The sequence below is a fragment of the Rutidosis leptorrhynchoides genome, chromosome 10, assembly GCF_046630445.1.
Source record: "Rutidosis leptorrhynchoides isolate AG116_Rl617_1_P2 chromosome 10, CSIRO_AGI_Rlap_v1, whole genome shotgun sequence".
Classification (NCBI taxonomy): domain Eukaryota; kingdom Viridiplantae; phylum Streptophyta; class Magnoliopsida; order Asterales; family Asteraceae; genus Rutidosis; species Rutidosis leptorrhynchoides.
This window is the reverse complement of record NC_092342.1, coordinates 91,063,659-91,090,407: the sequence shown is the minus strand read 5'-3', so window position 1 is coordinate 91,090,407 and position 26,749 is coordinate 91,063,659. Positions and strand designations below refer to the sequence as shown.

Below are 26,749 nucleotides of genomic sequence, written 5' to 3'. Positions count from 1 at the left end.
ATAAACCCATCTTACCCGGACAAGTGTGCAGACCACCGACACCACTCACCTGGGTACAAAATACCGAGAGGGTAAGAACCATATTTTCACATCAGGGCCTACTTAGCCAAACACACCGGTCACCCGACAATCTTTACAAGATCGCTACGAATAAGAAATACGAACCGATTGCAATCTTACCAGGCCAAGAGAAAACCGTGAAGAAGCACTTGAAATAAACATCAGTAAAAGTCCCTTTTGCCTAAACAAGAGCAAGACGTTCGTCCGTCACACTATAGACGGATCCACCACATCTTCTCGGGATAACTATACCAATCCAGGACGGACGTCTAGTCCCGGAACAAACACTTGGTCCCGGAAAAAGCGTACAGTCCTGGAACAAGCACATGATCCCGAAACGAACACACAAATGGGCTGTACGTCACGTCAGCCCACGAATCTAGGAAAGTTTGTTAGGATATGTTTGTTACTCCAATGAAAAGGACGGATGCCATTTCGGCCCTCAAAATTGGTGAAGTTTGTTATAACCATGAAAGGGACATGTTCCACGTCATCATTCCCTCATAACGCCTATAAATACACGCACAAGATCATTCATTACACAACACTAGATGCATTAATGTTACTCTGCCCAAATTTCTTACTGTAGCATTCTCGAGCTGAAAATATAACTCTGATAGAGATTCCGGTCGATATCGGAGTTAACCTTTGCTCTAAGATATTAACTTGTTCGATCCAAATCGAGTAAGGTTAATCTCATCGTTTATTTTACGTCCTTGAAATCCAGATTTTAAATCGGTGTTTACACAGTTATTGGAGATAAAACATTCGATTCACTCTTTCCACAAATCAAGCACTCAATTTTAAATTTACTTCGTCAATTACAATTTAGGTAAGATCAATTATTATTATTATTATTATCATTATTATTATTATTATTTTTATTATTTTTATTTTGAAGAATCAAAATTACAAATTGATGTTATGCGAGGTGTATATAAAATAGTTTATATTTTACTAGGAAAAACTATTAAATACGATACAATTTTACACAAGATATTTATTTATTTATAGAATGGATATACTTAAACCTTGCTACAACACTTATAGGCAGTGTACCTAATCGTACAGTAGTGTAGTTTTTAGTAAGTCCGGTTCGTTCCACAGGGAAATCTTTAAACAAAGCTCAACGCTATATTAGTTTACTTTTATAAAAATACAAATATATATATAAGTAATATTATTATTATAAAGGGGGGTTTTACCGTTTAATGACCGGTTTGTCGATTTTAAGACTTTAGTCGCAGTTAAAACCTAATGTGAAATATAAAATAAATACAAGACTTAAATTAAAGCGTAAAGTAAATAACGATAATGAAATTGCGAATAATAAAAGTGCGAGAAAATAAAATTGCGATAATTAAAAAGTACGATAATTAAAAGTGCGATAAAATAAATAAAAGTGCGATAATTAGAAGTGCAATTAAATATAAAATAAAGGAAATTAAATATGAAATAAAAGAATTATGCTTATTTAAACTTCCGTAATCATGATGTTTGACGTGTTGATTTTAGTTTTATGCCCATGGGTTAATTGTCCTTTGTCCTGGATTATTTAATATGTCCGTCTGGTTTTTGTCCATAACAGTCCATCAGTCATAAATATAAAGTGCGAGTGTCCTTGTCAAATTATTATTATACCCGAAGTTAAATATTCCAACTAATTGGGGATTCGAATTGTAACAAGGTTTTAATACTTTGTTTAATGAATACACCAGGTTATCGACTGCGTGTAAACCAAGGTTTTACTACTTTGTTAACAATTACACCAATTACCCTTGAATGTAATTTCACCCCTGTTTTAATTATTCTAGTGGCTATTAATCCATTCCCGTGTCCAGTTAAATGAACGATTATTCGTACATATAAATACCCCGCCCATCGTGTCCGATCAAGTGTATATGGTAATTTATAGGGACGCCCAATTGTAAATCTTTATATTAACATTAACAAACTTTCATTTAGTTAAACAAATATAAAGCCCATTAATAGCCCATAGTCTAATTTCCACAAGTGTCGTTCTTTTGTCCAAATCCCAATTATGGTACAAAGCCCAATTACCCAATTTTAGTAATTAGCCCAACATCATGATTACTTCATTTTAAATAAGCATAATAATAACTTAGCTACGAGACATTAATGTAAAAAGGTTGAACATAACTTACAATGATTAAAAATAGCGTAGCGTTACACGGACAGAATTTCGACTTACACCCTTACAACATTCGCTAACATACCCTTATTATTAGAATTATAATTAAAATTAAAATTAAAATATAAATTATATATATATATATATCGTATAGATAGAGAAGATAGAAAATAGAATATGAAATTTGATCAGAATTCGGTTTGCTTTATAGCCAGAGTTGAAATTTGGGGCTCCGCGACTCGCGGCAAAATCCCCTTCAAACTCCGCTAGTCGCGGAGAATGTATTTACAGCTCACACCCTTGGAGTTTCTCTGCCGACGGTTTTTTATATATAAATATAATATATATATAATTAATATAATTAATTATATATTATATTATATTTATATGCATAGTTAACTTGTAATTTTTAGTCCGTTGCGTCGAGCGTTAAGAGTTGACTCTGGTCCCGGTTCCGGATTTTCGAACGTCCTTGCGTACAATTTAATATCTTGTACTTTGCGTTTTGAATCTTGTACTTTTGTAATTTCGAGACGTTTCTTATCAATAATTGGAACCTTTTTGATTGTCTTTTGTACTTTTGAGCTTTTTGGTCGTTTGCGTCTTCAATTCGTCGAATCTGTCTTTTGTCTTCACCTTTTATTATTTAAACGAATATCACTTGTAAATAGAACAATTGCAACTAAAAGCTTGTCTTTCTTGAGGAATAATGCTATGAAATATATGTTCGTTTTTAGCATTATCAAATATTCCCACACTTGAGCGTTGCTTGTCCTCAAGCAATATCGTCTTGAAATACTAGAATCACTTCTTTATTCTTCACACTTTGTACATCAGTGAATTCTATACGGCGGTATAAACAATGGTAGTAACGATATGGTTTACAGTCCCACATGACTATAAAAATTTAGATCCATTAAGGAAATTGGATCTTTATGAAAACATTTGATCTTTTGAAAATTAAATCTAGTTTTTACCCTAGATAAGTTTTCCGGGATAACCCTTTACCGGTGTTTGCAAAATATTTTTGTGGGTTTGGTGGGTTTTAGATTTGAAAATTTTAGCTCAAAACTTGCGGTTTTGTGTCACCCACTTGCTAACCTTGTATTTGGAAAGCAACACGTCCAGTTTACTTGTTCCGTATATTACCTTTCGGTAAACTACCGTCCGGTTGAAAAGGAAAGCGTTGAACAAGCAACTGTTAAGGCAATGTCCCGTGACATGCTTTTGATTATGGTCTATAACGTGTCGGACGCAATTACTATCCTTGGTAGGAGCAATAGTAAAGCTCACCCTTATAATTTTTTTTTTCGGTCTGGCACAAGGTCCTGTCTTTGACCACTATGCAACCACCGTTCTTACGGTTGACACCCGATTTAGTTCAGGTGACCTAATGAATTCCAGGTGAATTCCTAGGATTTTACGTTCAATGGTAATGAACGCATTGAAAATAGGGTTTTCAGAAAACAAATCGGTTTGTAATTTTTGATCAAAATATTTTCTCGTTTAAGCTCGAGTTTAGATATCATCGAATTCCATGAGTTTGAATTCTCAATCTTTAAGGTCAATCTCTAGGATTGAGTAATATCAGTCTTAAAAGCTGATTTTTAATCTTTAAGGAGATTATCCTTTCTGGGGATCTGATTCATTAGTCTTATCCAGCTAATTTGCATGGTGCCCCCCCATTGTACGAGATAAATCCTTCTCATGGTTAGGATAAATCTGACCACTTGGCGACCCTGTTTAATGCTGAGGTCCGTGGATTTCCTGCTGATTTTAGTGATGACTTTTCTAGATTTTTCGTCAACCTACAGCTGGTCTGGACGACAACTTCATGACCTAAATCAAGAAGCGCGTTTCTTTTTAGGAAGACTTTACTTCCTTTTAATGATGGAATTGATTCATCGTGTAGATCCATCTCTTCTTTTCTTTCATTGGGTAAAACAGTTTAGTTTAGTTCAAAGCAAAAGTATTTTCAGTTATTTGTTACAGATATATGTGACATATGTTTAAGATAACTTGGTAAATTTTCCCACACTTGGCTTTTATTTTCCTTTTTATCGTCCTCTATTCCATTTTAAATGAATTTTAACATTTTAGTTTGTTTCTTAATTTATGTCCTTTCCGAGGTAACAATAATTTCGGTATTAAAACCTAGTTTTATCGTTCATAAATATGTATAAACATGATTTTGAATTCATTTAATTGAAAATTTTGAAAAATTTTACTAGAATTGGGTAGTCAGTATATAAGACTAGGGCTGTTCTTTTTTATCAGAGAGCACTAGATTCTAATACAACTACTGCTTTACTAGTATTTTTAATGGTAACCAAGTGTTTAATATAAAAATTTTAAAATCCGAAAGAATTTAATCCCTTCCCACACTTAAGATCTTGCAATGCCCTCATTTGCAAGAAATCAGTAACAATTTAAATTATTGAAGGTGATTAGTATGAAAATGATTAAATTTTTACCAAAGTTTCCAATTATATTGGCGTTTGTTTGCTGAATGATAAATGGTGCACATCATTTGTTCATTCCGTCTTGTTGTTATTTCACATATATTTTGCATCTTGTCGTCAAAATTAGTTGCTTTTGCTGAACTTAATGCCAGTCTTTGAAAATGCGTTGTTTTACCCTGTTGTGTACATAAGATAAACTGCAAACATATATACATATTTTTGAAGTTTGGTATATTACCCCACATTCAAAAATTATTAAAATCTAAGAATAAAAGTTAGATAATTATAAAAATTATTACAATATTAACAAAAATATTAAATGTATCAATAATTACAAATTACAAAATAAAAAAAAAATATAATAAGTAAACTAAGGATGATATTGGTACCAATAGGGGTTCCAGGCATAACCATAAGTGCTATAGAATGCTTCGGCAGGGTCATACGTAGGATATGGTGGCTGCATCTCTATCGACCAAGGAGGGAAGACGGGTTTTGGTGTAGGAATATAGTTTCTACCTATATGTTGGCAATGAGCTATGATCTGGTTCTGATGAACTTGCCAATCTTCAAATGCTCTCTGTCTAGCATTTTCGTATTCCTGAGAAGCTATAAACCTATGCATTTCTTGCATCTCATTCCCCCCTCCTACATTACCTTGTTGCTGGTTTCTCTCCACCTGTGGATGTCTACCATGGTATCGTACTGCGGCGTTATTTCGCCTCTTCAAAACTTTCGCACCATGGTATACATTTAAACCTATAGTATCGCGGGGTTCCGGCTCTTCTAGTAATAATCCCCCCCGACTTATATCCACACCGAGATATTCACCAATCAAAGTAATAAAAATACCACCTCCTATTATGCTATGTGGTCGCATCCCCCGAACCATAGCTGATAAATAATAACCCACACAATATGGTATACTTACAGCGCTTTGTGGGTCTTGAATACACATATGGTAAAACAAATCTTGTTCATTTACTTTTTCTTTGTTCTTACCCCTTTGTGTAATCGAATTAGCTAAAAACCTATGTATCACTCTTAATTCGGCTCTATCTATATCCAAATAAGAGTAGTTTCCCCCTTTGAAACGGTGATGGCTTGTCATTTGACTCCACACACCGTGTGTATCAAAATTCTCATCTATCTTTCTACCGTTTAGTATCAATCCTCTACAATCGGCAGACGCTAACTCCTCAGGCGTATATATACGTAAAGCCTGAGCCATGTCCAGTAAAGACATGTGGCGCATCGAACCGCCTAACAAAAATCTAATAAAAGAACGATCGGTTAAACTAGCTACCCGATCATTCAACTCTATACTACATAACAACTCTTCACACCATACTTTATATACAGGTCTGCGTATGGTGAATAAACATATCCAGTCATTAAAAGAAGAATTACCATACCTCTGTACAAGTAATTCCCTAATTGGCCCGGCCAATTCTACAGCTTCTAAGGGTCCCCATTCTATGACCCTCGGTACCTCAACAACCTTAGAGTGAAGAGTATGCAAACCCCGTTGATATTTTGGATAATCTATCCAAAGTCTGTCAAATCTCAGGTTCGGGTGCAATTCTTCCAAGTGCATATCCGAAAAGGTCATGACTGGATGAGGTACATCCTGCTTGTAGTAGTTATCCACCTCCTGTTGTTCCAAATTCTCAGCAGGAGCATTGCGGGCTTGGGATGAAGATTCACCCCTTTCATTCTGCAAAACACATCAAACACAAATTTTGTGCATCCAAATATGCATTAGTGTCAGCAAAATCATCAATCAAAATAATTACAATGACATTATCAATTTATATCAAACTTAAGCTCATTTTCACATTTTTATCAAATCTACACTTTTTCAAATAAGCATATACGAAAATGTTCGCCAAGTTCATAAGCATTCAACTCAAATAACATGTCAAAATAATCAGTACTAGCAATTAAACAAGTCTCAAATGGCATTATCTTTCAAAATCAAGTTCATGAATTTTAGACTTGAAAAAGTCCACTTTAATTCTTAAAATCATGTTTAGGCTCAAAGTTTGGATCATTTAACTACCTAGACATGTTACACTACTCAATTTAGCAACAATTCATGACAAAAATCGGCCATAACCTGTTTATATCAAAAAGCCCCAAATTTGCTCAAGAACACAAACCCTAGATTATTCATAATTTGAAGTTTAAGGCTTCTAATCATGTTAAACAGCATCAATCTAGGTTATACAAGCATAATACATAAACAATTTAAGTCTAATTACACTAAAAAGCATCAAAATCAAATTGGGGAAAAAATAGCTCAAGAACACCAAAATTCGGATTAAATGGTGTTTAGGTGTAGAAATTTACCGTTTTTCTTGAGTAATTCTTAGATAGCATCCTTCTCAACATGATTTTAGCAAAAGATTTGGTGATTAACGGTTAAAAATTGTGATTTTGGGGGGTTTTTTCGTGTTTTTGCGGAATTTTTTCGCTGTGTTCTTCGCAGTGTTTTTGTGTGGTGGAGTGTACTGATCGTTCAGCTCTTTTTATTTTTTTTCTGATTTTCGGTCCCTCCGCGAGTCGCGGAGATTTAAGCACCAAACTCCGCGAGTCGCGGAGTTTGGTAAAAATTTTTTTTTTTTTTTTTTTTTTTTTATAATCATTAACTTATTAAAACAATTAAGTAATTAATTTTAAAATTTTGTTTCCCTTGTTATTTAGGACGAGGTCGTTTCGGATCGATGTCCTAGTCCGTCCCTCGACAAAATTTTAAAATTTGTCTTTTTGTAGCGATTGTTTTAAAAGCTAAGATTTTTGGGTTTTTTCAATGTTTTTGGCATACTCTAATTCAATAAGATTAAAAATAATGATAATAAAAGTTCTCGTCCCTCCCTCGGGTAAAGCAATTTCGGTTCAAAGACCTAGTCTTCAACTTACGACGAATTTTAAAATTCATATTTTTAACTTAATGAGATAAAGTAAATTTTTGTTTTTAAATTCACACAATTTAAATATAAAATTCAAAATTAATATTTAAAAAAAAAAAAATCACACCAACTTAAAATTTGAAATGCATAAAATTAAAAATTCATATTTTAAAAATTCACACCAGACTTAATTTAAAAATTCATATTATAAATTCACACCAAACTTATATTAATTTTTCAAATATTTACAATTTTAAATATATTGTTTTTACAAAGTTTACAATATTAATTTAATATTTATATTAATTTTAAAAACATGGTAAAAATAAAATTAAAAATCTTTTTGGCTTTTTATCCCACTTTAATCAATCAAATATTATCAAAAATATGCGCCCCTCTTTTCGGTAAAGTAATTTCGGTTCCAAGACCTAATTTAACTCATGACGAATTTTTGAAATATTTTGGGTTGATTGATTAAAGATATTTATACCTTAAGAATAAACGTTAAATTTCGCAGTGATGTAATAAATTTTTGAATGATATCAATAATTTCGGTCGCCAAACCTAATTTTATTCAATACCAATTTAATACTTTTTAGCGAACAAATTAGCGTTTATTATCAAAAGGTTAAAAATAAAAATAAAAATAAAAACTGTACAGACATACCTGTGAAATAGATTTCTTAGTTATATGATCTATTCCATTCATAAGATAGTCGGTTTAATTGATTTTCCATGGCTACATAGGCGTAACCTCGAGCATTCAGTGTCTTTTCTTCTAAACATATGAACGGTCCGTCTCTGCATAAAATAACAAATTCGGTATTTGAATAGGTTTGATTATTTGAACATTTACCTCCATGTGACCATTTTCCGCATTTGTGACATCGTTCTAGGTGTCGTGCTCTTCTTTTCGCTGCGGATTTTGATTTTCCTTTACCAAATTGTAACTTATTATCTTCGCATCTGGATTCTTTTCTAACTCCGTCCATTCTTTCTCTGATTACTGATACTAATTCACTCGGTAGTATGTCATTATTACGTTTAGTGATCAAAGCGTGTAGCATTAGACCATGGTTTAGTTCACAGGCAGTCTTCATTTCGTAAAAACCTAAAAAAAAATAAAAATTCAGAATGGGGGGAGAAGACTAGTTCTTTAGGGTCTGCTAGGGAAAGACCATACGTGTTCCATTTTCGAGAACTACACGAAAACAGACAATCTAACTCTAACAGAAATACATATTATCCTTTAAAGACTTGATTCTCCCCACACTTAGTTAGCTGTGGTGTCGAAATTGTGATTAACTTCGTTGTCGACTTCCATCGGACCATGTATGTAATGTTTAACTCTGTGACCATTAACTTTAAATTCTATCCCATTTGAATTTATTAATTCTATCGTTCCGTATGGGAAAACTCTTTTGACTATGAATGGTCCAGACCATCTTGATTTCAATTTTCCAGGAAATAGCTTGAATCGTGAATTGAAAAGAAGAACTCTGTCTCCTTCTTTAAATTCTTTTGAACTTCTGATTCTTTTATCATGCCATTTCTTCGTTCTTTCTTTATAGATTAACGAATTTTCGTATGCTTCATGTCTTAATTCTTCTAATTCATTTAGTTGACTTAATCGTAGACGTCCGGCTTCATGTAAATCAAGATTACATGTTTTCAAAGCCCAAAATGCTTTGTGTTCAATTTCCACTGGAAGATGACATGCTTTTCCATAAACAAGTCTAAAAGGTGTGGTTCCAATTGGAGTTTTGTAGGCTGTTCTAAAAGCCCAGAGTGCATCCTCCAATTTAATGGACCATTCCTTTGGATTTGATCCTACGGTTTTCTCTAGAATACGTTTTAAAGCTCGGTTGGTATTTTCAACTTGTCCACTTGTTTGTGGATGATATGCGGTGGAGATTTTATGAGTTACTCCATATCTTTTAAGAACTTTCTCAAGTTGATTATTACAGAAATGAGTACCCCGATCACTTATTAAAGCTTTCGGTGTTCCAAACCTTGCAAAAAGACGTTTTAAAAAGTTGACTACAACTCGTGCATCGTTAGTTGGGAGAGCTTGTGCTTCCGCCCATTTAGATACATAATCAATGGCTACGAGTATATATAGATTATTATGAGATTTTGGAAATGGACCCATAAAGTCAATACCCCAAATGTCAAATACTTCACATACTTGGATGACATTTTGTGGCATTTCATCACGTTGACTTATTTTTCCGGCCCTTTGACAAGCATCACAGGATTTGCAAAGAAAGTGTGCGTCTTTGTAAATTGTAGGCCAATAGAATCCAGCTTCATAAACTTTTCTTGCTGTTAGTTGAGGCCCATAATGCCCTCCTGTTGGTCCTGTGTGACAATGGTTTAAAATTTTACTAGCTTCATCTCCAAATACACATCGGCGTATTATTCCATCGGGACAACTTTTAAACAGATGTGGATCTTCCCAGAAATAGTGTTTTATATCACTGAAGAATTTCTTTCGTCTTTGGTACGATAATCCTTTTTCAAGGAATCCACAAACTAAGTAGTTTGCATAGTCTGCAAACCATGGGATTTCTTTATAATCTATCTTCAATAGATATTCATCAGGAAAGTTGTCTTGTATGGCTGATTCATTTAGAACTTCTAATTCGGGATTTTCAAGACGAGAAAGATGATCAGCGGCGAGATTTTCTGCTCCTCTTTTATCTCGGATTTCAATATCAAACTCTTGTAAGAGTAAGATCCAACGGATTAATCTTGGTTTAGCATCTTGTTTTGAAAATAGGTATCTAAGAGCAGAATGGTCGGTATAGACCACCGTTTTTGCTAGAACGAGATATGATCGAAATTTGTCAAAAGCAAAGACAATAGCAAGGAGTTCTTTTTCAGTAGTTGTATAGTTTGTTTGTGCTCCTTGTAACGTCTTACTAGCATAATATATAGGTTGAAATCATTTTTCAATCCTTTGTCCTAAAACGGCTCCCATTGCAAAATCACTTGCATCGCACATTAGTTCAAATGGTAGATTCCAATTTGGTGTTATCATGATCGGCGCATTAGTGAGTTTTTCTTTAAGAATATTAAAAGATTTGATACACTCATCTGAAAAGATGAATGGCGCATCCTTTTCTAGGAGTTTATTCATAGGAGTGGCAATTTTAGAAAAATCTTTTATGAAACGTCGGTAAAAACCGGCATGCCCTAGAAAACTCCTAACTCCTCTAACATTTGTGGGATGTGGAAGTTTAGCAATTACATCTACTTTAGCTCTATCCACTTCAATTCCTTCTTTTGAAATTTTATGTCCAAGAACGATGCCTTCTTTAACCATGAAATGGCATTTCTCCCAATTAAGTACTAGATTTGATTTTTCGCATCTAATTAGCATTCGTTCCAGATTAACTAGACATGATTTAAATGTATCACCGAAGACTGAAAAGTCATCCATGAAAACTTCCATGCATTCTTCTATCATGTCGTGAAAAATCGCCATCATACACCTTTGAAAGGTTGCAGGGGCGTTGCAAAGTCCAAATGGCATGCGTTTGTAAGCAAAAGTACCATAAGGGCACGTGAATGTGGTTTTCTCTTGATCTTCGGGTGCTATTGGAATTTGAAAATATCCGGAAAATCCATCTAGAAAACAATAGTAACTATTTCCGGCTAATCTTTCCAACATTTGATCAATGAAAGGTAAGGGAAAGTGATCTTTTCTGGTGGCGTCATTTAATTTTCTATAATCAATACATACACGCCATCCTGTTACAGTCCTAGTAGGAATAAGCTCATTTTTCTCATTTGTAATGACAGTCATGCCACCCTTCTTAGGCACGCATTGAACTGGGCTTACCCATGGACTATCAGAGATTGGATATATCAAACCTGCATCTAGCAGTTTAATAATCTCTTTCTTAACTACATCTTGCATATTAGGATTTAGTCTTCGTTGGCGTTGCACATACGTTTTATGACCTTCTTCCATAAGGATTTTATGTGTGCAATACGAAGGACTTATTCCTTTAATATCATGAATCTTCCATGCAATGGCTGGTTTATGAGCTTTCAACACAGAAATGAGTTGTGATTTCTCATTTTCAGTAAGAGAAGACGATATTATTACAGGTAATTCAGATTCACCATGTAAATAAGCGTATTCCAAATGGTTTGGAAGTGGCTTTAACTCTAATTTTGGAGGTTCTTCTATCGATGATTTATATCGATATCTGTCTTCTTCTTTTAGCATTTGAATTTCTTCTGTTGTTGGTTCATATCCATTAGCTATAAGTGTAGCTAACATTTCAACTTCATCAATTGGTTCATTACCTTCTCCTAAAGAACATTCTCCTGTTCCTTGTAATTCTGGAAATTCTTCTAATAATTCTGCATGTGCATCTATAGTTTGAATATAATAACATGTATCATCTGCAGATTGTGGTTGTTGCATTGCTCTATCAACTGAAAAGGTAACACTCTCATCCTCTATACTTAGGGTCAATTTCTTACCGAACACGTCTATCATTGCTTTAGCCGTGTTTAAGAATGGTCTTCCTAATATGAGAGGAACTTGAGAATCTTCTTCCATGTCCAAAACAACAAAATCTACTGGAAATACTAAAGTACCAACTTTAACTAGCATATTCTCCATTATCCCTCTAGGATATTGTATTGATCTATCGGCTAGTTGTATGCTTATTCTGGTTGGTTTCAATTCTCCAAGGTCTAGTTTAGCGTATAGTGAATACGGCATTAGATTTATACTAGCACCTAAGTCTGCCAATGCTTCTATTGAACTAAGACTACCCAGAAAACATGGAATTGTGAAACTTCCTGGATCAGATAGTTTTTCTGGTATCTTATTCAACAGCACTGCTGAACAATTAGCATTCATAGTAACAGCCGAGAGTTCTTCCATTTTCTTTCTATTTGAGATTAGATCTTTCAAGAATTTAGCATATCTTGGCATTCCTGAAATCACATCAATGAAAGGAAGATTTACATTTATCTGTTTAAACATATCCAAAAATTTGGATTGCTCGGCTTCAAGTTTTTCTTTCTTCATTTTACTCGGGTAAGGAAGTGGTGGTTGGTATGGTTTAACATAAGGTTTATCCTTAACTGTGTTATCTTCATTAACCTTTTCAACTACCGGTTCTTTTTCCTTATCTTGATCAGGTTGTGGTTCTTGTGGAGTAGGAATAGTTTCATCAGAAGTTACAGGTATTTCAGGTGGTTTAAGTGTTGTACCACTTCTTGTGGTAATAGCTTTAGCTGTTTCATTCCGGGGGTTAGCGTTTGTATCGCTAGGTAGACTTCCCGGTTTTCTTTCACCTATTAATCTTGCTAGGTTACTCACTTCTTGTTCCAGATTTTGAATAGAAGCTTGTTGATTTCTAAATGCTTGAGCATTTTGTTCATTGGTTTGTTTCTGAGATGTGAAAAACTGCGTTTGAGTCTCAACTAGCTTCGTCATCATATCTTCTAAATTCGGCTTTTTATCATCGGTTTGTTGTGGTGGTTTGTTTTGAAAATTCGGTCTTTGCTGATTATAAGTATTATTGGATACTTGTTGATTGCTAGGACCTTGTTGGTTGTTGTATGGAATATTTCGGTTATAATTCTGGTTTTGATTGTAAATCGGTCTTGGCGGTTGATAATTATTCTGATAATTATTTCCAGGCCTTTGGTTTATGTATGAAATATTCTCTCTTTGTTCCATTGTTAATTCAATACTGAGACAATCTTTTGTCAAATGTGGTCCTCCACACTGCTCACAACTAATTCGTATTGAGTGAATATCTTTAGTCATCTTTTCCATTCGTCTCTCCACAGCATCTATCTTTGCGGAAATGGAATCTAAGTCATGGCTAGAATCGGCTCTAGCTGCTTTAGATGATCTAATGATATCTTTTTCTTGGTGCCACTCATGAGAGTGGGAAGCAGTATTATCAATAATTTTGTAAGCATCAGTTTCGGTTTTCTTCATAATAGAACCACCAGCTGCTATATCTATGTCTTTCCTTGTAGTGATGTCGCATCCTTGGTAGAATATTTGTACTATTTGACAGGTGTCTAAACCATGTTGCGGACATCCTCTTAACAACTTTCCATATCTAGTCCACGCCTCATATAGAGTTTCATTTGGTTTCTGTGTGAACGTAACAATTTCTGCTTGAAGTCTTACGGCTTTAGATGCAGGAAAGAATTGTTTAAGAAATTTGTCAATTAAAACGTCCCATGTATCGATCGCCCCTTCAGGTAACGATTCCAACCAATCTTTGGCTTCTCCCTTTAAAGTCCAGGGAAATAACATGAGATATATCTGTTCATCCTCCACTTCTCGTATTTTAAATAGTGTGCAGATCCTATTAAAGGTACGTAGATGTTCATTTGGATCTTCCTTCGGCGCACCACTAAATTGGCATTGATTAGTCACCATGTGTAGAATTTGTCCTTTGATTTCATAATCTGGCGCATTAATGTCTGGATGAGTAATTGCGTGACCTTGGCCAGTGCGTTTAGCTCTCATTCGGTCTTCCATACTTAAAGGTTCCAGATTCTCCATAATTGAATTTGTTGAATCGGTATCACTAGATGATTCTGATTTAATGGTTCGTTCCTCAACAATCTCTGTTTGAATGATTGGTGGTTCCGGAGGAAAGTTTAGTGGTTCAGGATCTACGAACCGTTCCTGAATATTCTCTGGATTCTCAATTGTGAGGTTGGGTTCAAAAAATGGATTATCGGAAATTTGAACTGAAGTACTTGGTTGACTGGATGACGATTCTAAAGAAAAATCAACGGCGGTTATATTTTCTAAATGTCTTGATCTAGTTACAGGTGGTGAACGTACAAAAGGTGGTGAACGTCTTGCTCGGTGCATTCACTGAATATCCTATTAGTTTTTAAAAGGAAAGAAAAATTATAATAAGTTATCCAATCAATAGACTTTTCTGATTTTGCCCACGTTTCGAATAGCCAAAAGATGCAGCAGAGGGGCAGGATTCGTTTGGTCTCAATATAATTGAGGACTGTTTGGCTCCAATAACCCGGTCCACGTACAAATCCAACTATTACTACGAACCAGAAAATTTTGATGTCTATCAATTTAACCACTTAAAATAAATTTTCGTAATTTTAAGAAATTTAGATAAGAAGTAGAAAAAATTCTAAGTCCTAAAACTATAATAGCGAGAAATAAGAAAGAAAAAGAGTTCGTCGCAAAAGGTCGAAAAAGAAAAAAAATGGTTGAAAAATAAAAAGTGACGGAAAAATAAAAGAAACTTATAAAAACTTAAAAATACTTGACTAACCTAACCTTATTACTACAACTAACTTAAAATTATAATCGCAAATTGAAATTACTAATTGGAATGATAATTGGTACATAGTAAAAGGTGTCTAAAAATATTAAAGCTTACGGGAAAAACTAAATCCCAAATAGAAATAACTTAAAAAGAAACTAAAACTTAAAAAGGCGTCGTAAAATTCTAAAGTACCTAAATCTTAGTCTAAAGAAAAAGCACTTAAGGAATTCTACGGCAAAGCCTAAAAATCTAGGAGTAAAAATAACTATAGCAAAAACTAAGTTTAAAATTAAATATGAGCTAAAAATACAAATATTACGCTACAATGATTAAAAAGGGACAAAATATAAAAATATACAAAAAGTTGTAAAAAGTACAATTTTTATAAAAATATTATTTTTATATTATTTATTTTATAAAACTATTAATTTTACAAATTAATAAAACTAATTAATACTAAATACATAAATTAAATAAAAAGTAAAAATAAAAATAAAACTAATAATAATAATAATACATAATTAGGTTTAAATAATAATAATAATAATTAAAACCCGTAATTAATGCTGGTTTAGGGCTTCCTGTCGCCTGTCAGATACCCTCCGCGAGTCGCGGCATTTATTGCATCAAACCCCGCGAGTTGCGGGGTTTAGAATTTCAGCTGACAGGTTTGAGTTTTTACGCGTTTTTATTTATTTATTTTTTTTTTTTATTTTCTGTTTTCTGTTTTTAAATAAATAAAAGATATTTAATAAAATTTATATTATTATAAACTAAAATAAAGATAAAGAAACTTATAAAACTTAAATATTTAACAAAATCTTAAAAATACATATATTTTTGTTTTTCTTTTTATATTTTTCGAATAATTAAAACGTATTTTTACAAAAGCGAATTTTAATAAAAGTAAACAAAAAATCTTTTTTTTTTTTTATATATTAGCGTTGCGCTTCCGGCTTTTAAGATAGTTCCCCGGCAGCGGCGCCAAAAATACTTGATGTTATGCGAGGTGTATATAAAATAGTTTATATTTTACTAGGAAAAACTATTAAATACGATACAATTTTACACAAGATATTTATTTATTTATAGAATGGATATACTTAAACCTTGCTACAACACTTATAGGCAGTGTACCTAATCGTACAGTAGTGTAGTTTTTAGTAAGTCCGGTTCGTTCCACAGGGAAATCTTTAAACAAAGCTCAACGCTATATTAGTTTACTTTTATAAAAATACAAATATATATATAAGTAATATTATTATTATAAAGGGGGGTTTTTACCGTTTAATGACCGGTTTGTCGATTTTAAGACTTTAGTCGCAGTTAAAACCTAATGTGAAATATAAAATAAATACAAGACTTAAATTAAAGCGTAAAGTAAATAACGATAATGAAATTGCGAATAATAAAAGTGCGAGAAAATAAAATTGCGATAATTAAAAAGTACGATAATTAAAAGTGCGATAAAATAAATAAAAGTGCGATAATTAGAAGTGCAATTAAATATAAAATAAAGGAAATTAAATATGAAATAAAAGAATTATGCTTATTTAAACTTCCGTAATCATGATGTTTGACGTGTTGATTTTAGTTTTATGCCCATGGGTTAATTGTCCTTTGTCCTGGATTATTTAATATGTCCGTCTGGTTTTTGTCCATAACAGTCCATCAGTCATAAATATAAAGTGCGAGTGTCCTTGTCAAATTATTATTATACCCGAAGTTAAATATTCCAACTAATTGGGGATTCGAATTGTAACAAGGTTTTAATACTTTGTTTAATGAATACACCAGGTTATCGACTGCGTGTAAACCAAGGTTTTACTACTTTGTTAACAATTACACCAATTACCCTTGAATGTAATTTCACCCCTGTTTTAATTATTCTAGTGGCTATTAATCCATTCCCGTGTCCGGTTAAATGAACGATTATTCGTACATATAAATACCCCGCCCATCGTGTCCGATCAAGTGTATATGGTAATTTATAGGGACGCCCAATTGTAAATCTTTATATTAACATTAACAAACTTTCATTTAGTTAAACAAATATAAAGCCCATTAATAGCCCATAGTCTAATTTCCACAAGTGTCGTTCTTTTGTCCAAACCCCAATTATGGTACAAAGCCCAATTACCCAATTTTAGTAATTAGCCCAACATCATGATTACTTCGTTTTAAATAAGCATAATAATAACTTAGCTACGAGACATTAATGTAAAAAGGTTGAACATAACTTACAATGATTAAAAATAGCGTAGCGTTACACGGACAGAATTTCGACTTACACCCTTACAACATTCGCTAACATACCCTTATTATTAGAATTATAATTAAAATTAAAATTAAAATATAAATTATATATATATATATATCGTATAGATAGAGAAGAGAGAAAATAGAATATGAAATTTGATCAGAATTCGGTTTGCTTTATAGCCAGAGTTGAAATTTGGGGCTCCGCGACTCGCGGCAAAATCCCCTTCAAACTCCGCTAGTCGCGGAGAATGTATTTACAGCTCACACCCTTGGAGTTTCTCTGCCGACGGTTTTTTATATATAAATATAATATATATATAATTAATATAATTAATTATATATTATATTATATTTATATACATAGTTAACTTGTAATTTTTAGTCCGTTGCGTCGAGCGTTAAGAGTTGACTCTGGTCCCGGTTCCGGATTTTCGAACGTCCTTGCGTACAATTTAATATCTTGTACTTTGCGTTTTGAATCTTGTACTTTTGTAATTTCGAGACGTTTCTTATCAATAATTGGAACCTTTTTAATTGTCTTTTGTACTTTTGAGCTTTTTGGTCGTTTGCGTCTTCAATTCGTCGAATCTGTCTTTTGTCTTCACCTTTTATTATTTAAACGAATATCACTTGTAAATAGAACAATTGCAACTAAAAGCTTGTCTTTCTTGAGGAATAATGCTATGAAATATATGTTCGTTTTTAGCATTATCACAAATCACAAAAATTACACATTTGATGAATGAACGTTCACGTATATAAAAATATGTACATATGAACAAAAAAAATATAAATTTGATTTTAAAGTCAACTTTGAGATTTTCTGTGTACATGTGGTTTCGCATGAGGGAACACGTGGTTTCGCCCATGACTTTGAGATCATGGGTTTAACTCCTAGAATCGACATAGTCGTGTAAAAAATCTTGTTAGATGTATGCGTGTGTCTTTAAAAAAAATATTGGATACATTCTTTTTTATATATAATTAGTATTTTGGTGTAGTATTTAAATTTAGATGGAAAGAGTGACATTTTTATAATGTTGAAACACTATTCACTGAAGTAGAGTGTAGATCTCGTGGCTCATAGGTTTTGTTTGGTTTTGAAGGCTCGAATATAGTCTTGTAGGTTTCGTAGCTCGATGTATAGGTTGTTGTGCTGTTTTGTTTTATCGTTTTTCTTGAATTGTGTTCGTGTGTTGTCTAATTCCTCGCTAGTTTTTTATATATAAAATACGCGTCTTTCAAAAAAAAAAAAGTAGAGCGTAGATCTTGTCATTTTAGACACTTTTTTAAATGTCAAAATTTCAAGAATTGGGAGAAGAAAATATGAATATACATTAAATTTAATGATCAACTTTTGTGTCTGTGAATGAGCCTTTGTTCAAGGTATATCTTTTTTCATGTAAATATGAATATACATTAAATTTAATGATCAGCTTTTGTGTCTGTGAATGAGCCTTTGTTCAAGGTATATCTTTTTTCATGTAAATGGAAGTTAAACATGATTGAAGACATTTGTTTGATTAAGCATCTAATGCAGTCGTGTTAGAAGAAATTTGTTATGTCGCCCAAATTTTGATGTTTCATGTTTCGCTAGTTCGTCTTTGAAAATAAAGATTTTTTTTAAGATGTTAAGAGTCATTAACGGAGGATAGAAGCCACCCACTCGATCATATTCGGATCACGTATCATAAGGAAAAATATAAAGTCAAAGTCAAATCAACCGAATTTGAACCAGTGACTGATAGCTATGAATAAGATTAAGAAATTAATCGTAAGCAAATAAAAATAATTAAAATCATTAAAATTAACATACTCCTACTGGTGAAAATCACTTAACTTATATTCATGTAATTTAGGTATGTGACCAAGTAGTCATCTTGGATGTTAACTCGATTAATCTGGGTATTTGGTGGAATGCGACGTAGGTTCGACCTTCAAAGGGAGTTTTTTCAATACGATTTTCCCTGACACGTGCCACAAATATAATCGTGTGAGTGTTACTTGAATGCGGACTCCCCGTCAATAACTTCTAACATAAGCTCTTAAAAAATGATACGTGACAAAAACAATACTCCGTAGCTTTCGTTTTTTTTCTATGGTAAACGTTCAAACAAATAATAAAAAATTGTACTTAAACAAAAAAGTGAACTTAATTTTACTTAAAGATATATAAACTTTGATTTTCCACAATGCAGGGGTACCTTTCTGTAACAATATCATAATGTAAGGGGCTAAAGTTAACTAGATTATATTATACATAGGTCAAAAAACAAGGCCCAAACCCTAACAAAACCCCAATTCTTCTTCCTCCATTATTCTAGTTTGTTCTTCAAGCAACAATGGCGAAACGTCTAATTCCTTTGTTGAATCGTGTTCTGATTCAGAAAATAGTCCCTCCATCTAAAACTAACACCGGCATTCTGCTTCCAGAAGCAACCTCTAAGGTTATTAATTATAATTTTAATTTTATTTTTATTCACAATTAATTAGGTTTTGGTTTTAGCAATTGCACCAATTAGTGTAACCTAGATTTAATTATGTTATGAGTATTTAGTATGATCTCAATCGCCTTTATGATTTATAATGTAATTGCCTTATACACACACACACATAGTGTGTACGTGTCTATATTAGTGAACTGATGATTAGTTGTTGATTTAGCTGAACTCTGGTAAAGTTGTGGCTGTGGGGCCCGGATCGCGCGATGTTGAAGGGAAATTGGTACCTGTTTGTGTGAAAGAAGGGGACACTGTTCTACTAGCAGAGTATGGAGGAACAGAGGTTACACTTGGTGAAAAGAAGTAAGTTTTTAAGGTTTTTTTTTTTTTTTTTTTTTTTATTTAGTTTCTTACAAAATGCGTATCTTCATTTGTCACTTTAGATTACTTTACTGCTTATTGTGTTAATACTTAATACCCTGCATTACTATACTTTAGTTGATATTTTGTAGTTAAGTTTAGTGTGGATTTATGATGATTAAGATGGCTAGATATGCTTTGATACCTTGCTTCTGCGTGTATTTATAGTCATAGTAGGTAGATTTAAGCGTTTATGCTATTATATGGGATTTCACGTCATGATATTCATCTTATACTATCAAAAGTTTTGTATATTGCTTAATGGTTTAGCAACCCATGATTTGGTTTCCAAGCGTTCTTTGCCGTTTGGTGTTTTGAGAAAGTTTTAACTAAAAGTTGTTCTCATATTTGGCTCTATATGTGCATTTAAGGGGTATACATTGGCATATTTGGAGTCTTCAATATGCCATTAGTATGGTTAACTATTTGATTGAATGCTTATGCCACGAAAGTAGTCCGATTTTGGAACTGCAATATACCATTTGATGGAAAATAGTTAGAATTGTGTTTTTTCAGAGAGTAATCGTCTCCTTTTTTGGAACTTTTTCTTAAACTTGTTCATCCTCTTAAATAAAGTAGTCAGTTTTAGGGATCTTATATATTGCATTTGTCTGTTAATATTTATTTTTCGAAGACATAGTTTTATGCCCATTCGCTTGCAATCAAGTGCCATGAAATTTTTATTTCTGGTTTCTATAAATACTGAAGTAATATTTTCTTGAATTGTTTCTATTTTTCATAATTATGATGCTTTTAGCCTAGATGGATCTCCCTTTAATCTGTATTTACATTCAAAATTACTGATAATCTGCAGGTATCATTTGTATGATGACAACGACATATTGGGAACGTTGCATGACTAATTCTGATATGTTTTCATCTATTCAAGAGCATACTTCAGGGAGCTTGTGTCAAGTTAGATTTAAGACAATAGATGTATGAACGAGTTTTGTTTCTTGTAGAACCACGACAGACAAATGGTAGTTACAATTGTGTTTTTTAAACAGTTCTTATCTCCTTTTGGATTGTATGCTTTTTCGAATGACAAAATTGATATGATGGTTGAAGTATTTTTATTTTTATTTTTATTTTTATTTGAGAGCATATGCCATTGGACATTTCCGTGCACATTCTTGGTTACTAAACTTCGCATATGTGTTCTTGTTTCGTCTCTTAATTTGTTGACCAGTTAGTTGAGTTGAGCAGATTCGCAGACACCAAAGTACAGAAGTAAGAGTTTTATTGTCCTTAAAACAAAATTATGTATTGGATCTAAAATCATGGTTGTAAACCTTGAGGTTTTGAAACACACAACGAAGCATGGGAAAGTTAATACCAAACTCGAGGATTCAAATTGCAAGCAAAGATGAAAATGGGGCGGATCTTTGTTTGAACTTCCATCCTAATAATAACTAGAAAATCTTGAGCAACTTGTGCAGGAGACGGTCTAAATGCTTTGAAGAACCTCAAAGTCAAGGGTTTCAGTTTGTTTAAAAACCAATAGTAAATATCTTTAGACTTAAGAACCTCAAAAAGTCACGGGTTTCAGTTTGTTTAAAACCCAATAGTAAATATCTTTAGACTTACATTACTACACTCACTCACAATTGCAAATACAATACACGTTAATTCTACTTATCAAATATTGATAACATGTTATGTTATTATTGTATTTAGATCAAGGTTGTTCAAATCTTTTGTCTAGGAACTAGCCGATCGGGATATTGGATAATATAGGGTTCATTCGGCCAAGCCGGAGACTAGTCGAAGACTAGTCAGGTGTTGATCAACTTTGACTTTGACTGTATTTGACAAATATTTAAAAATCTGTCGTTAGCTTCACCGGCCACCATGAGAGTATGAGACACAAGTGGGTGCCTGATAGTTGGATTGGAGAGTAATAACCTACTTGTCTCCATCTTGTCAACGTGTGGCATTCATCATCAAAGATATCGTTCTTATGTATAGTCCCGTTAACAGTGGCGAAAACATAAATTTTTTTCACCCCGGAGCGAAAGAAAAATTATAAAAACATAGCAACTTTTTTGAAAAAAATATGGAGATTTTTGGACAAAATATGGAGGTTTTTGGGCAAAAATGAAGGTTTGGGGGCAAAATTTAAAGGTTTTTGAGCAAAATTTGAAAGTTTTGGTGAGAAAAAAAAACCACTTGGGGCAAAATCGAAAAATTCAAAATTTTTACACTGAAAATTGCAAATCCACTGGAGGCGAGTGCCCCCCGTCCCTTAGTGTTTCGGCCGCTGCCTGTCAACCAATGGTTGATGAATGTGTAGTTTCCTGATTTCATTTTTTGGAATTAGACCAAACCATTCAATCAATTATATCACAACGGTTGATATATATAATTTCAAATCTCAAATAACATGGTAGCTATGAATTTTCATTGAAAAACTATGTTTGAAAACTGAATGCGCAAGTACAACTTTCTGTTAAAGTCGAGTTTTCTGAGCTGGGTCTAATTTTTGTATCAAGCAAAATATTGTTCACCTATTCTTGACCCCCTGTATTAGGTAATAATTTCCTTGCAAACCCCAGTAAACCCAATCCAAGTCCATTTCGGCTAAATAATTCATACAGGGTAATAAAAGATTGCCGGGCCAGTTCATGCCCATTAGGTTCACACCGAACTTGGAAATAAACTATGGGTCAGACCCAGCCCCATTACAAACCCATCCTTATTGGTATCATGTAGAACGCAATTACAAAATTTATATAATGGTCATACTACTTCGTTTGACAAATTTTTTTGTCACCGCGAAGCATAAAGCAGTGGTCTTGGGTTCAATCCCAGCCCCATGTCCCTTTAAGCATGGGTTACACGATTTTCATCTCACATCTTGGCCGTGGGACCGGTCTGCGAGGGGCCACAAGAGGGTCGGTTTTACCCCTACTTCTTTTGACAATGCAGTGTGTAGTTGCAAAATGCTCAATTTGTAGTGCAGAAAAGTATATTCATAGTTTGAACCCAAGATAGGAACACCGACACACTAGTATGTGTTGAGGAATTAAAAAAATACAGCAATAAGATCTGGAATGTTTCTTAACGAATCAGTTATAGTTAACTGATTCATGAGTATTAAATACTTAATTTTTGTCATAGATAACTTACAAGTTACAAATGAAAGTAAATGGAATGGAATTCTTATTGCTCATTTTATGGAAGGTTTTGAAGTCATTTAGTTCAATTCAGTGCAATCATCAATTATTGTGTATTGAAATCATTTCAGGATTAAAGCATACCTGCAGCAGTCTGCTCACACACATAAAGATATCATATCACTATTAATCTATTCAACTACATCAGCAGAAAAAAATAAAAAAGGAATGATCAAGAATAATGAAAAAGAAGCAACAATTAACTGTAAACGACACATAAAAACAAGAAAAGCTGATAGATATCATAAGTCATTACAGCCAAAGAGAAAGTTATCTGAAACAAGTAATAAAACCAAGCCAAAACTACAAAACCAGTTTACCAAGATCTTAGTAAAACCATAAAGCAACATAACATTCAAACCATAGAATCATAAACGTACCAAATTCTCCAAACACTCAATAAGTTCAATCAATTCTACCTCACTGTAACGATGTCATCAATCTTCAAGATCATCCGAACACACTCTGTAGCTAAAGTAATCGCACTTGTGCTCACAAGCAACGGTTGCACCACATTCTCCTCCAAAATATTAGTAATCTGCCCTTTCCTTACATTAATCCCAGCATTAATCTCACCCTGTGCATGCCTGTTACGAAGCTCTGTAACAATGGTGATTGGATTCAAACCAGCATTCTCAGCCAAAGTATAAGGAACAACTTCAAGAGCTTCAGCAAAAGACCTAACACAATAACTTTCCATCCCCTGCAACACCTTAGACCATGCACCCAACTGCCTAGATAGCTCGATTTCAGGTGCACCACCACCTGCAATCAAGAACTTTTTGTTCACTAGACACCTAACCACACACAAAGCATCATGCAAACTCCTTTCAGCCTCATCAAGCACCAACTGGTTCGACCCGCGAACCAAAACAGTTGTAGTCCGACCCATTTCCTTAATCCCAGTAATCTTCACTATCTTCCCATCTCCACACGAAACCTCTTCCACCATATCTGCAAATCCAAGCTTCTCTGCACGAAAGTGTTCTATATTCGCAATCGGCAAGCAGTTCAGTGTCTTGGTGATAAACTCAATATCATCACGCTCCACATCCTTAATCACCAAAATCTTAGCTTTTGCAAGATAATGCAAAGACAAATCTGTAACAGCATCTCTCAAAATACTCTTCTGTATCAACAACACGTTACAACCAGTAGCCTTAATTTTCTTGATCATACTTAGAATATAGTTTCTCTCCTCTTTCAAAATCCTGTCCATTTGAGTATAATCAGACACCACAATCGACTGCTCGATATCTGTCTTAGGAGGTGAAATTTGAAACTGAATCACTGCAATTTTTGCATTCTCACAACGAGTGGGTCCACCAGCAGCATGACTAACTTTCTTATCAAACACTAAACCTTTCACAAGTTCAGTATCATCAACAGTACCACCTAACTTCTTAACAATTTTCACATCTCTAAGATCAACTAAATCCGGTTTTGCAGGATCAACAACATTCAAAACAGAATCAACAGCTAAAGGAGCTAGAAGCCTTGAATATTGCGAAACTACCTTACTGTTCAACGACGTTGAAGCTGATTTCACCAACGATTCACGGTCCGATAACTCAACAGGCACCGCCATGGCAGTTAACACATCAACAGCTTTAACAGACGCTTTATGTAACGAATCAGATATAACAGTCGGATGAATACCTAAGCAAAGCAACATTTCACATAATAATTTCAGTAACAAACATCAACGGCGTTAACAAAGGCTTTACGTAACGAATCAGATACAACAGTAATACAAATACCTAAATGAAGCAATTGTTTCAATTTAATTTATGTATTACATCGAAGATTATACGATTTCAGATTCAAAATCAGCAGTTATTTAGTAACTATTAACAAATCAGATACAACAGTAAGATTAATACCTATTTTAAACAACATTTAACATCATTTCAATAGCAGAATAAAATATGCTTTAGGTAACGATTAAAATACAACAGTTTGATCAATACCTGAATGAAGTAACGTCTGGCACTGTTTCAACAACGCGCCGGCGATAACAACGACGGTAGTGGTACCGTCACCGGCAACAACGTCTTGTGATTTTGACAATTCGACGAGCATTTTAGCAGCTGGTTGAAGGACTTCCATTTTGTTGAGAATAGTAGCGCCGTCGTTAGTAATAATGACTTCGCCGGAAGCGGTGGAGATCATTTTGTCCATACCTTTAGGACCGAGACTTGTACGGACGGCATCGGCTACGGCACGGGCGGATTTGATGTTAGCCATACGGATGTCGTCTTTGCGTTTGTTGTCTACATAGCTTTCGGTTTTAGATGCGCGTGGAGCTGCAACGGCTGCCATGGTTACTGTGATCTGGAAAAAACCCTAATTTGTGGAGTTTGAGTGTTGGAACGGAAGAAATTAGAAACCCTAAAATTGGATAAAAATGGGAAGAGTGAAAAGAAACGGAGCGAGGAAGTGATTTGAGGGACGAGGGGTAATGTTTCTGTGTGAAAAAGTATATAGGGGAACGGGGTTCAGATATTATCTAGGGTTTATTTTTACTTTTTCAAAAATTGAAATATACTTATACTTATACTTTAAAACTAATAAATATAAATACAAATATAAATATAAATACAAATATAAATATAAATATAAATATAAATACAAATATAAATATAAAATAAATATAGATATAAATATAAATACAAATATAAATATATATATAAATACAAATATAAATATAAATATAAATATAAATATATATATATATATATATATATATATATATATATATATATATATATATATATATATATATATATATATAAACAATATAAATTGAAATTGAAATTGAAATACAAATATAAATATAAATTGAAATATAAATATAAATATAAATGCAACCATAAATATAACTTCAAATATAAATAGATAATACAATAAACAAATTTTTAAGTGCAAATTACATAAAAAGGTAACATATTTTTCATGTTTTTCCTATTTTAGGTAATCTATTTCATTCGGATATAATAAAAAGAGTCATTTTTCAAAAGTTAATTAAAAAGAGGGGTGTCGTTAACTTTTGTTAACTTTCTCAGTTAAGTGTCAACTTCGCGTAACATGTCAAGTACTCGCGATTTCGACGCACGTTTTTGACGCGTTTTCTACCTGCGTTTTCGACGCGCGTTTTTTTTTAGGCGCGTTTTCGAGGCACATTTTTTACCAGAGTTTTCGACCAGCGTTCTGAATGCGTGTTCTCAACTTGCGATTTCGAGGCGCGTTTTCGAGGAACGTTTAGAAGGCGTGTTTTCGAGGCACCTTTTTCGGTGCGCGTTTTCGCGCTGAAGAACGTGCCTCGAAAAATGTGCCTCGTAAACGCGCCTCGAAAATGCACCTTGTAAATCTCCTCGAAAACGTGCGCCGAAATCGCAAGTTGAAAACGCGCCTAAAAATCGTGCATCGAAAACGCGCCTCAAAAAATGCGCGTCGAAAACGCATGTAGGAATCGCTTGTCAAAAACGTGCGTCGAAATCGCGAGTTGAAAATGTTGGTCGATAAAGGACTTGACATGTTATACGAAGTTGACACTTAACTGA

At 33.5% G+C, this 26,749-nt stretch overlaps 2 protein-coding genes across 2 annotated transcripts; one reads left to right on the top strand and one right to left on the bottom strand.

Moving 5' to 3' along the window:
- Window positions 1-19,447: 19,447 nt before the first annotated feature.
- On the top strand, window positions 19,448-21,072 carry LOC139873365 (10 kDa chaperonin, mitochondrial-like). Its single transcript, XM_071861294.1, has 3 exons — window positions 19,448-19,596; window positions 19,814-19,953; window positions 20,825-21,072. Exons 1-3 carry the CDS (start codon window positions 19,492-19,494, stop codon window positions 20,871-20,873), a joined length of 294 nt encoding a protein of 97 aa, XP_071717395.1. The 5' UTR covers window positions 19,448-19,491; the 3' UTR covers window positions 20,874-21,072.
- A 2,333-nt stretch (window positions 21,073-23,405) lies between these two features.
- LOC139871858 (T-complex protein 1 subunit delta) lies at window positions 23,406-25,643 on the bottom strand. The gene is made up of 2 exons (XM_071859606.1): window positions 25,157-25,643; window positions 23,406-24,845 (listed from the first exon to the last, which is right to left on the bottom strand). The coding sequence occupies exons 1-2, from the start codon at window positions 25,506-25,508 to the stop codon at window positions 23,602-23,604; spliced, it is 1,596 nt and encodes a 531-aa protein (XP_071715707.1). The 5' UTR covers window positions 25,509-25,643; the 3' UTR covers window positions 23,406-23,601.
- Between the last annotated feature and the right edge of the window lie 1,106 nt (window positions 25,644-26,749).

Bases quoted from the DNA above. Each gene is read 5' to 3' on its own strand.
- LOC139871858 (XM_071859606.1), bottom strand. From the start codon at position 25,508: ATGGCAGCCGTTGCAGCTCCACGCGCATCTAAAACCGAAAGCTATGTA. The intron at 24,846-25,156 runs GTATTGATCAAA...TGCTTTGCTTAG, and splicing joins CCAGACGTTACTTCATTCAG to GTATTCATCCGACTGTTATA.
- LOC139873365 (XM_071861294.1), top strand. From the start codon at position 19,492: ATGGCGAAACGTCTAATTCCTTTGTTGAATCGTGTTCTGATTCAGAAA. The intron at 19,597-19,813 runs GTTATTAATTAT...TTGTTGATTTAG, and splicing joins TTCCAGAAGCAACCTCTAAG to CTGAACTCTGGTAAAGTTGT. The intron at 19,954-20,824 runs GTAAGTTTTTAA...GATAATCTGCAG, and splicing joins GTTACACTTGGTGAAAAGAA to GTATCATTTGTATGATGACA.